The sequence below is a fragment of the Scatophagus argus genome, chromosome 14 (genome assembly GCF_020382885.2).
Source record: "Scatophagus argus isolate fScaArg1 chromosome 14, fScaArg1.pri, whole genome shotgun sequence".
NCBI lineage: Eukaryota > Metazoa > Chordata > Actinopteri > Scatophagidae > Scatophagus > Scatophagus argus.
Window position 1 is genome coordinate 990,114 of NC_058506.1, and position 12,191 is coordinate 1,002,304.

The following is a 12,191-nucleotide window of genomic DNA, read 5'->3' on the forward strand; positions in this document are numbered from 1 at the left end:
CTCCCTTGCTAATCATTCACCTTGATTTTGTGTATTGTGTGAGCATTTTGAGTTCCCCTGTGAGTGTCTGCATTTGGGTTCCATTTCCTGACTTACTTAACAACATGCAACACGTTCACCAGACATGACAAAGATCACATCATGTACATGATATCTGAGCTGATCACTTTCATCAGGAGGTTTGTAAGAGTCATCTGAAGCAGGACAAACTGTTTGGGCTCATCTCGAGTCAAGGAGAGGAGCAGGACGGCCAGTTTCTCCCTTCATGTGTCCTTGCTTTTTAGTGGTGGAAAGTCTGAGAGATGGCACAGGGTTTTCTCTTGCCAGACTTTTCTCAGCTAAGGGCAGGTGAGTCTTGTTAGCTTCATCAGGTGTCTTTGAAGGTGGAGGAACAGTAGGGACATCTGTAGGTAAGCTTGGCCATGATGTTTGATATTCTGTCTGATATGTAACTGAGTCCAATTGAATTTATTTGAATAGTTTAAACTGGTTTATCTGGGACAAAGTCATAACAACAGAAATCAAATGGAGATGTGTAGATATTCCTCCTCCTAATGTAAACTAACAAGAGAATTTATCTCCAAATGATTCCTGTGTGAATTCAGCATGGTGTTCATAACTTTATCATCATCAGAATTCAAAGTCTGCACCAGCCTGTCTGGTAGCCAAGGGATTTTCAGATCCTTTTATTGGTTTATGAAGCTCCTCAGGGTCTTGGTCGTCCTTATTGATCAGATTTGTTTTAATCTTATGAACCCTCTGGAACCCTCAGATCTTCTGGTTGTGTCCTCCTGATTCTGCCCAAAGTCAGAATCAGAACCCACAGTGAGGCATCCTGTTCTGATTGTGGCCCACATCTCTGGACCAGCCTTCAGAAGACCTGAGGCCAGCAAAGATTGTTGATGTTTTTAATAGCAAACCTAAGACCTTTGTTATTAGTCTGGATTGTAACTGAATTTTAATTATTTATTTTATTATTTTCTATTTCATCTTTCACTTTGTGTTCTTGTTAATATCTCACCCTTGATTTCTGCTTTTACTAACCATTTATTGATAAAAATTTGTTGTTCTTTGCTTGTCTTTTATTCTTTAAATGTTCATGCCTTTAGCGTCTCCTCAGCTCCTGTTTTACTGAGTCCAGTTTGTTTCTAACACGACGACAACTAAAGTGTGTGTGTGTTTCTCTAACAGGAGGAGACTCTCCTTCCTACACTGAACACAGAGACACTGATGAACCGAATGACCAGAACCCAAATCCAGCATAAAGAGGTTCAGTGAATGTGGTGTTGAAGGTGTGGAGGTGGATCAGTGTGTCAGAGGAGACTCTGTAGAAGGACAGAGTGCCAGCAGGACAGTCCACATACACTGCAACTCTGTCAGAGACAGAGGAGGAGGAGGAGGGGAGATCTGTACTTCTGTTATCGTGGCGGACAGAGAAACCATCATCAGAAGACCTCAGACTCCAGGACTGATGATCCCACCCAAACCAACAATCAGCAGTGCATCCTTTTCTTGTGATTCCACTGTAAGTCACTGATATCTCAACTCCTCCACTCCACTCAACCTCCCAGTAGCAGCGACCAGTCAGTCCAGTTCTACACAGCAGCTGTTTCCAGCAGTCAAACCTCTCTGGATGATCAGGATGAGGCTGCTTCTCTGTCAAAAATGTGACCTTCCTGTTGTTGTCAGACAGTTTGAGGTTTCTGTTTACTGTGTTTGTGTCCACTGTGAGTTCACAGGCATCTGATGGAGAGAACAAGACACAATACAGCAGCAGTTTATCATCTAACACACCTGATGGCTTCATTTGTTACTTCATTGCTTCATGCTTCATACTGTTCATTAGATCAAAACTTCACACTGACTCATCTTGTTGGATCTTCTATCAAACTGAGAGCTGAATGCAGATAAACAAGCTTTAGATTGAAACTACTTTAACATGTGCTGCCTTATTTTCATCAAGCAAAACACACACTTACACTTCCTCAGACCAGGTTTCAGCCTCTGCTCTCCACCATGTTCCACCCTGGAGGGAGAAACAAAGTCAGAATGAACCTTCAGAAGCTTCCTCATCAATGATCTTCATCAACCTTCACTCAGATCCACCATGAAGACAAAACAGCTGCATTTAGAAAACACATTTCATACACAGGCTCGGTCCTCAGCTTGTCACTGTGACAGACAAACCTGAGAGTGTCCAGTCTCCAGTGTGAATCCTTCAGTCCAGCAGACAGCAGCTCCACTCCTGAGTCTCCTGGATGATTGTAGCTCAGGTCCAGCTCTCTCAGATGGGAGGGGTTGGATCTCAGAGCTGAAGCCAGAGAAGTACAGCCTTCCTGTGTGATCATACAGCCTGACAGCCTGGAGACACATATAAACACACACACACACGTATGTACTCATCATTTCTGTTTGTGAGACCTGAACCTGTCTTCAACAGAACCAGAACACCATGATCTACTGCATGTCTCTGCGATAGAGTTTAAAAATAATACTAAGTAGAAAAAATATGGAGAAATGTTCTTGCACAAAATAGTTTTTCAGTAAATCCTCGAAAATCCTAAAAATCCTAAAAATCGACAGAAGCTGGACATCATCAGAGACATCATCCTGTATGTACAGCAATATTCAAATGGACATCTGTTGAATAAAACATGAACCCCAACCTGAGAGTCTCCAGCTGACAGTTTGGACTCTCCACTCCAGCAGACAGCAGCTTCACTCCTGAATCCTGCAGATCGTTGTTATTCAGGTCCAGCTCTCTCAGACTAGAGGACTGGAAGCTGAGAACTGAGGACAGAGCTTCACAGCTTTTCTCTGACAGATTACAGTCACTCAGCCTAAACAAAACAAAACATACAGGACATATAAGAAAACAGTTCTGTCTGATTTAGATCTATATTTATCTGAAAGAATTGGTCATAAAATGGCTGGAGAACAGTGATGACAAAACCCGAAAACTGTTATAGTTCATCCTTAACAAACTAATTAATCCTGACCTGAGAGTCTTCAGCTGGCAGTTTGGACTCTTCAGTCCTGCAGACAGCAGCTTCACTCCTGAATCCTGCAGGTCGTTGTTACTCAGGTCCAGCTCTCTCAGACTAGAGGACTGGGAGCTGAGAACTGAGCACAGAGCTTCACAGCTTCTCCCTGACAGATTACAGCCAATCAGCCTAAACAAAACATACAGGACATATAAGAAAACATTTCATTGTATATTTGATATGACTCACACCAGTAGTAATTTGAGCAATAAAGTGACAATAAAAATATAAAAGCATATGACAATTATGGGTCACCCTTCACAAGTTAATTCATCTCACTCCTGTGAAGGGTCAGCGAAAGTGAAGAAACAGTTTATGTCACGTTGAAGTTTCTGTTAGTTAGTTTTCAGTTTTATTTTCTAGTTTGTCTCCTCTTGTGTCTTGATTAGCTTGTCATTTCCTGTCTTTGTCTGTTTTCCCTCCTTTTTTGACAGTCCTCCCTGATTAGTTTCACCTGTGTCTCGTTACATCACCTATATACACCTGTGCTGTCCTTGTGTTTGTTGCAGATTTGCTGTGTTTTCTGGTGTTCCCAGCGTTGCGCATGGTTTCTGGATCTTCTTTGGATCATTTTTACCAGGACTCACAGTCGCCTTTTATTTGCCTACTTCTGTTTCATTAAAGTTCATTAAAACTCCTTTTGTTCACTTCAACTCTTGCGTCAGGGTCTGTATTTTGGGTCCTGATCTTTGATGTGATTCTAACAGTTCGCAGGTTTTTCAACTGATCAACCTTATTGGACCAAAACACATATTATTTGAGAACAACCCATCACATATGATCCAGTCAGTATCTCCAGTTCTGCATTCACTTACAGAGCTTTGTTGGAGGCTTTGACCACTGGCAGCAGCCTCAGAAGAGCCTCCTCTGAAGCAGAGTATTTCTTCAGGTCAAACATGTTCAAATCTTCTTCTGATGACAGTAAGATGAAGCTCAGAGCTGACCACTGAGCAGGAGAAAGTTTATCTATGGAGAGACTTCCTGACCTCAGGAACTGTTGGATCTCCTCCACCAGAGAACCATCATTCAGTTCATTCAGACAGTGGAACAGATTGATGCTCCTCTCTGGAGACAGATTCTCACTGATCTTCTTCTTGATGTATTCAACTGTTTCCTGATTGATTTGGGAGATACTTCCTGTGTGTTTCATCAGACCTTGTAGGAGAGTCTGATTGTTCTGAAGTGAAAGGCCCAGGAGAAAGCGGAGGAACAAGTCCAGGTGTCCATTTGGACTCTGTAAGGCCACATCCACAGCACTCTGGTGCAAATGTGTTAATTCGGCTCCAAACAGTCCACACCACAAGGATGTTGATTGTTCTTCTGCCAGGAGGTTGACACCAGATTTGTTGAATGTCTCATGGACATGAAGAGCAGCCAGAAACTCCTGAACACTCAGATGGATGAAGCAAAACACCTTGTCCTGGTACAGTCCTCTCTCCTCTTTAAAGATCTGGGTGAACACTCCTGAGTACACTGAGGCTGCTGTGATATCGATGCCACAGTCTGTCAGGTCTGATTCATAGAAGATCAGGTTTCCTTTCTGCAGCTGCTCAAAAGCCAGTTTTCCCAGAGACTCAATCATCTTCTGGCTGTCTGGACTCCACTGTGGATCTGTCCCATCTCCTCCATCATACTTGATGTTCTTCACTTTGGACTGAACCACCAGGAAGTGGATGTACATCTCAGTCAGGGTCTTGGGCAGCTCTCCTCCCTCTCTGGTCTTCAACACATCCTCCAGAACTGTAGCAGTGATCCAGCAGAAGACTGGGATGTGGCACATGATGTGAAGGCTTCGTGATGTCTTGATGTGGGAGATGATTCTGCTGGCCTGCTCCTCATCATCTCTGGATCTCTTCCTGAAGAACTCCTCCTTCTGTGGGTCAGTGAATCCTCTGACCTCTGTCACCATGTCAACACACTCAGGAGGGATCTGATTGGCTGCTGCAGGTCGTGTGGTTATCCAGAGGCGAGCAGAGGGAAGCAGATTCCCCCTGATGAGGTTTGTCAGCAGCACATCCACTGAGGTGGACTCTGTGACATCAGTCAAGATCTCATTGTTGTGGAAGTCCAGAGGAAGTCGACACTCATCCAGACCGTCAAAGATGAACACAACCTGGAACTCTTCAAACCTGCAGATTCCTGCTTCTTTGGTTTCAGTGAAGAAGAGATGAACAAGTTCCACCAAGCTGTACTTCTCTCTCAGCACATTCAGCTCTCTGAAAGTGAATGGAAATGTGAAGTGGACGTCCTGGTTGGCTTTGTCTTCAGCCCAGTCCAGAGTGAACTTCTGCGTTAAGACTGTTTTCCCAATGCCAGCAACTCCCTTTGTCATCACTGTTCTGATTGGTCCATCTCTTCCAGGTGAGGCTTTAAAGATGTCTTCTTGTTGGATTGTTGTTTCTGGTCTTCTGGTTTTCCTGGATGCTGTTTCAATCTGTCTGACCTCATGTTCTTCATTGACCTCTGCAGTCCCTCCCTCTGTGATGTGGAGCTCTGTGTAGATCTGATTCAGGAGGGTCGGGTTTCCTGCTTTAGCAATCCCCTCAAACACACACTCATATTTCTGCTTCAGCTTCGATTTGAGCTGACGTCGACAAACTGCAGCATCAGTTCCTGAATGAAAACACAACAAATCAGTGAGTGGATGTTGGTGTTAATGTGAGAAAAGTGGAGTGTGGAAAATCCTCTTACTGCTGTGCAGGCGGTCAGCCAGCTCCTCCTGCTTCATTCTCCTCAGGAAGTGCAGTGTGATCTTCAGAAATGCGTCTCTGCTGCTCGTCCTCTGCTCTTCACCATCCAATGACTCCTCATCCTCAGTCTGCCTTTCTAAGCTTTCTGAGTAATCTGGACTCAGAACCTTCTGGAACTTCTTCAGCTCATTCTTCACAAAAGTGACAATGTTCTCCTCAAGATGCTGTAAAAGGATAAAACAAAAATAAAAATTGTGTTGATTTGATTTGGTGCTGATCTAAAAGTTGTTGAGCATTTACACACCATGAATATGGAGTCCAGGTCTGCTGGATTCTGCTGGACATACTGACCACTGAGAACATCTGACTGTTGCTGCTGAACTCTGTGGAGAAAACAGGACGTACGATGATTACACACATTTTAGCATTTGTTGCTTTTCAAGAATCGACTGATCCAGTTTTCTGGCACCAATGAGGCCACCTTCAGGTTCATCTAAGAAGCAGCTCACTGTTACCTGCTGACAAAGTGTTTGTTTGGTCAAACCACAAGTTTCATCCAAATTTCCTGGAAAACTGATGTGTTTCTGTGGACTAAATCTCCTGCTTACAGAAAACTGAAAAAGCTCCAGGAAACAAAATGAGTTTGAAAAACCTTTGCTGGAATCAGCAGACTGAGACCACGGAGCAGCTGCCTTATAGTAACTTTGTAACTTTGTAACAGTAACTAAAAAGCTGAGACCAACTGGTAGATCTTTTTGTGGAATGACTTCATAGAAGGAGAAGCTGCAGAATATCAAACTCATCTGCTTTAAACTCTTACCTTCCTTCAGCAGAGTCGTGTCCACCTCTAAAGTAAAGTGGTCGAAACATGGACATGTCACTCTTCATGGACACACAGCTGGGTACAGGAGAGTCTGCTGTCCGGTGGTCCACACTGATAGAAACACACAGACAAACTATTTAATTCGATTCAGTTCAGTTTATTTACATAGCGCCAATTCACAACAAAGTTATCTCATGACAAAGTACAAAAGTAAAGGCTCTGGTTCCCAATCTACTTTTGAAGATTCTTGGATCCACAAGTAACCCTGCATCTTAGGAACGTAAAGCTTCGGTGGGATGATAGGGAACTATCAACTCTTCAAGATAGGATGGTGCTTGGCCGTTCAGGGCTTTATATGTGGAGAAGAATTTTAAACTCTATCCTAGATTTTACAAGCAGCCAAAGTAGAGAAGCCAGTACAGGAGTGCAGCAGCGTTCTGGATTAGCTGAAGAGTCTTTAGAGACTTATTGGGGCAACCTGATAATCAGAATCAGAATCAGAATTCTTTCATTTATCCCTGAGGGGAAATTCTTTTTGTACAGACATTGCACTTGCACATTTCCCGACCAAGAAAAAAGTGAAAGATACAAAATAGGATGAACAAACAAGGTAAGTATAAATCTAGAAATATAGATATTTACATGTGTACATATACACATTGTATATGTATTTAATAAAAGAGTTTGGTCTGGACTTGCTCTAATTGGAAAGTGTCATGAGATAACTGTCTGTCACCCTCAGGTAGCTGCCCCAGCAGGCAACATCATATGTGATGGCACTGGACACCACTGACTCACAGAACATCCGCAGCATTGTCCTGCAGATGTTGAAGGACCTCAGTCCCAACACTGTCCACGTATTTGTACCACCTCCACAGTGGCCCCTTTCATGTTGATAGGGGTCACTAGATCCTTAGTCCTCCTCAGGTCCACCACCAGTCCCTTGGTCTTTGTCATATTGAGCTGTAGGTGATTTTTGCAGCACCGAAAAGAGTAGTTCAGCGATGAACAAAAACACCAAAAAGACTCACAACTTTCCTGGCGTGTGGTGGGTAGGAAAAAGTGTAGCCCAAGTCAAGTCAAGTCAAGTCAACTTTATTTGTATAGCCCATTTTTACAAGCAGTTTGTCTCAAAGGGCTTAACATAACATCAGCAACATCCTCTGCCCTTCGACCCTCACATCGACTAAGGAAAAACTCCCAGAAAAACCTTTAACAGGAAAAAATGGAAAAAACCTCAGGGTGAGCAAAGTAACAGAAAGTAAAAAGAGTAGCTTAATATAATAAACAATAGAAACCGGTGAAGAAAGTCGGGATTGTCTGTAACAGACTGCACACATATCGACGCATGTGCACTGGATTACAATAATCCAGACTGGAAGTAATAAATGTGGATAATTTTTGCAATATTGCGGAGGTGAAAGAATGCAGTCATTGAAATGTATGTTATGTGTGAATTAAAGGACACGTCCTGGTCAAAGATTTGCTAAAAGAGTTGCTATATCATTGGATAATTTGTTTCTAAGGTGTTTAGAGCCCAGAACAATAACTTAGGTTTTGTCTAAATTTAGAAGTAAAAAATTGCAAGTCATCCAGGTTTTCATTTCAGACATGCCTGAAGTTTGATTGATTTGACTTTGATTTGTTTCATCTGGTTTTATTGACATCCTCTTCTCATCAGGTCAACATATGATCCATTATTTTATGTCACTAACTGTGTGTCCAGTTTTCCTCGTAGTTTTGCCGAAGGTGTCCAGCTGCCGAAAGGGAGCAACATTCAACCGACGCGGATTGCTACAATCAGCTGATCGCATGTTAACGAGCAGCGCGCCGACTTTGTTTAAGGATGAAACAAGTTACAAGTTAAACAAGTTAGTTTTTATCTTCACCAGTGATTTTCCCCGCTGCCGCTGAGGGACACACAGTGATACGCCGCATCGCCAAAGGAGCGAAAGAACCGATCGCCAGCACCCCGCTGAGGACAATGCGGCGAACGTTTAAGCGGATTATTAATTTTTCCAACTCCAAGGACCGGAGCAACTCACAGTAAGAGGCTTATGTCTGGACGGAGATAGTGTAAAGTAATGTTATTTACACATGATTTTCTTTAACTTGTAAATGCTGCAATCATTTAATTTTGTTACCAGCATTAAGATAGAGTTGCTAATGTGTGACTTTCACTTGTAAATGCTGAAATCATTTAATTTTGTACTGGCATTATTAAGATAGAGTTGCTAATGTGTGACTTTGGCTTGTAAGTGCTCATTTAATTTTTATTACCGATCATCCAAGCTCATCAGTTCTGTGAGCTCACGCATCACCAGTTAAAAGACCAATATCTGAGCAGATAAACTTCGGTTTACTGACTTCGCTATTGTGTGATGATAGTGTGAGACTCTAAAGAACTGAAGTGGTGATCTTTACTGGGTTCTTAATTCTTTAAGTTCCTCTTCTATCCTTATCTCTCACACATTTTCACATGGGCATGAGTTAGAGGTCCGAGCATGCCATCACGAATCTCCTCGCGAGACACTTGACACTCGAGGGTCTTTGCCTTTGTAGTCTTTGTTTGCCACGGTAGCCACATTATATGGGCAATCGCCATCTTGGCTCTGAGCTGCACGTCCTGTGTGAAACTCTGCTGCCATCTTGGTCTTGATGACGTCACTCACGTGACGACCCGCCATCTTGGCTTCGAGGGACATGCCCATAGATATGAATGAGTAGATACAACACACCCCTTTGAGCGGCGTGCCGACTGTGAGGCTAAGCTTGTGGGGGCAAATTGTCAGAGCATTCAATGGATGTGGACAGAGCGAAAGTACAAAAACAAGGATGCCCACTCATTGTGTTGCTTACGGTTGCACACAACGCCATACAATTGAGTCACGGAAACTTGGAATAACCTTTCACAGGTAAGAATGGTTTTTGGTTCTATTTTTTCATTATTTAATCTTGTTGAGAGCTTCCAGTCTGAGAGCTTCAGTAGCTACTTGACTACGAGCAAAACACTAACTTAAGATAGCAGCTTGACAGCCAAATACCAGATGATTAATATTAGCTATTGTACAAGCAGTAGTGAAATACTAGAAGTGCAAGCAGTAGTAGAAGTATAAATAGTTGTCAGAGTCGTGGAAGTGGTCTTAGCATTTGTATTAGTAGTAGTTTGTGAGTATTAGTGGTAATCGCATTACTATAACTACTACTACTGCTACCAATAGTTGTAAGAAAGCCTAATCCATATAAATCCAGATTACCCTCTACGGTCTGCGTCCAAGACGATTTTATGACACACTTCTAATTCAATAAGAATTGTTTAATTCAATAATAATAATTGACACACTTCTAATCAGACTAATTTACTTCTCTATCTACTACTCTTACTCCATATAGGTTTCCCAGGGACTATGACAAACGCAGAAAATGGGAAATAGCTCTGAGGAGAGAGGGTTGGGGAGCACATCCAGGAAACCCAGTTTGGCATAGAGAACCAGCAGTCACGCTTGATGGCTTATATTGTGTCAGTGTTTTCAAAAATAAGGCTGCACCACATTTCCAGACTCGCTTCCCCTGGTTTACATGGTGGAACAAGGAAAAAATCATGCAAAACGGTCCTCTTTCAGGGTTTCTAGCCATGAGGTCCAAAAAGTCAAAGGTGAAGTGTTTATGGTTACTTAAAATTTCAATGTAGTTTTTTGTACCTTGTATAATTGTTAATAAATTCTACTCTATTCTATTCTGTTATTACAAGTACATTCACTGGGATACAAGGCTTGATAGCACCATGGCCTTCTGTCAGCCTACAGTGCTGAAGAGAAATCTGGGGCTATGCTTGTTATCCTCAGTTAATTTTAAATAATAGGCTGCTCTGGCAGTTCATAGAGCCTTCCTATACAATCTGAGACTGTCTTGCTAGATTGAGTAAGATTCAATGAGTCTGGAGGAATGCCATTTCCTACCAAGTTGTTGCGCATTTGCTAACCTCAGTATTTCAGCATGGCGCTAGTCTCTTTTGCTTTAAGTGTTTCTTTTTTATCGGGGCAACAGAGTCTATCGTTGTCCGTAATGAGCTTGCAGCACTGTACACAAAATGGCTGATTTGAGACAATGACAACTGGCATAAGACTTTTCTTAGTGCTGTTGTTTTCCGCACTACGCTGAAGTAAATAACAATAGAATTGAAATTTAGCCGCAGCACTATCAGACAGGTATCTAATGTAGGAATTTTTTTCTTGGTGGTATATATTCAAGTAATACAAACTCAAAAGTTATTAAACATCCATCCACTGATAACTGCCCCTGTGTGTTTCACTGCATGTAATTTGCTGGTTGTTGCATGTGTATCCAACTAAGGATGGGTTAAATGCAGAAGACAAATTCAGTGTGTGTATGTAAAAATATATATAGCGCCAATAAAGCGACCCAGATTTCAACCTGGAACCCTCCTTCTATGAGGCGACACTGCTAACCGCTGCACCACCATGCCGCCCAGTTATTAAACAATGGTCAGACAAAAGAAGATTTTGTTCGAGGACTATTAAATGTTCTACTTCAATGCCATAAGTCAAAACAAGGTCAAGAGTGTGACTGAAACAGTGAGTGGGTTTATATACACACTGACAGAAGCTGATTGAATCTAATAAAGAGATAAATGCTGTGCAAAGGCTATCATTATCATTGTCCACATGGATGTTGAATTTAACCATAATAATTACTTTATTAGTTTTCAGGACAAGACTCGATAGAAACTCTAAAAATTCCAGTAGAAATTCAATTAATAACAATGCGCATCTCAAATGTGTGTAGGGGGGAGAAAAATCCACGATCGTCTCTACCTGTCCTCATGCACCTCCTGAGTAAATATGAAGAAATATGAAGTCAAGAATCTGAAGAAGAATCTGAAGCAGCCAGGATCACAGGAAGTTATGGGAAAGTTCCTGCTAACTGGGACTGTGTTGACTTACTGAGTCTCTGAAGGATGTTGTCCTTTAAAGTGCAATGGTGGACCCATGGACTGGTGGCTCCTGATGGACACGCAGCTGGGTTCAGGTTCAGGACCGTCTGGTCTCTGCTGCTGCTCAGGGCTTCAACACAACAACACACAGCGCTTTGAGTGTGAATAATGATGGTGGAGTGATGTGAGTGCTGAGCTGTGACATGGAGAAGAGTCATGGACAGTTAGAGATCCCCATCTCACCTCTGAGCTTTGGTCTGGCTGTCATGTTCCCCACACAGAGTGGTTTTAGAGGGAGGGACTCCCTCCTCTGTCTCCTCACACTGATTCATAGCAGAGCCCACACCTTCACACAAACACAATAACATGCTGTCAGAGCCCAACATTCATTACAACAATGTCTTCATCACACATTACAGGGTTTCTGCTGCTGTCCTGCTGGTGGACGTCCTGCTGTGGTTTCTGTGTTGCGGCTGTTGTATTCAGTTCCCCTTCGGAGTACATGAACTTGGAATCAGTATCACATCCTGAGCTGAGCTGACATTTAGCTGCAGGAAGTCATCCCCAATGTAAGGAGAGAACAGTGGAGACAAAAGCAGAACCCAAGACAATCGACACGCCTTCAGCTGCTGTGGTAGAAAAGTCTGAACCTCAGTGACTGGTCAGCATGAAGCTTGTAG

The 12,191-nt window shown here is 42.6% G+C and overlaps 1 protein-coding gene across 1 annotated transcript; it reads right to left on the minus strand.

The window, feature by feature from the left end:
- Positions 1-1,059: 1,059 nt before the first annotated feature.
- On the minus strand, positions 1,060-11,895 carry LOC124070868 (protein NLRC3-like). Its single transcript, XM_046411167.1, has 10 exons — positions 11,522-11,895; positions 6,555-6,668; positions 6,039-6,117; positions 5,736-5,958; positions 3,860-5,657; positions 3,000-3,173; positions 2,667-2,840; positions 2,188-2,361; positions 1,980-2,026; positions 1,060-1,743 (listed from the first exon to the last, which is right to left on the minus strand). Exons 1-10 carry the CDS (start codon positions 11,566-11,568, stop codon positions 1,208-1,210), a joined length of 3,366 nt encoding a protein of 1,121 aa, XP_046267123.1. The 5' UTR covers positions 11,569-11,895; the 3' UTR covers positions 1,060-1,207.
- Between the last annotated feature and the right edge of the window lie 296 nt (positions 11,896-12,191).

Excerpts from the sequence above, each read along its gene's own strand:
- LOC124070868 (XM_046411167.1), bottom strand. The coding sequence starts at position 11,568 with ATGGGTCCACCATTGCACTTTAAAGGACAACATCCTTCAGAGACTCA. Across the intron at positions 6,669-11,521 it reads CAACATCCTTCAGAGACTCA|TGTGGACCACCGGACAGCAG; the intron begins GTAAGTCAACAC and ends TGTTTCTATCAG. Across the intron at positions 6,118-6,554 it reads CACGACTCTGCTGAAGGAAG|AGTTCAGCAGCAACAGTCAG; the intron begins GTAAGAGTTTAA and ends TTTTCTCCACAG.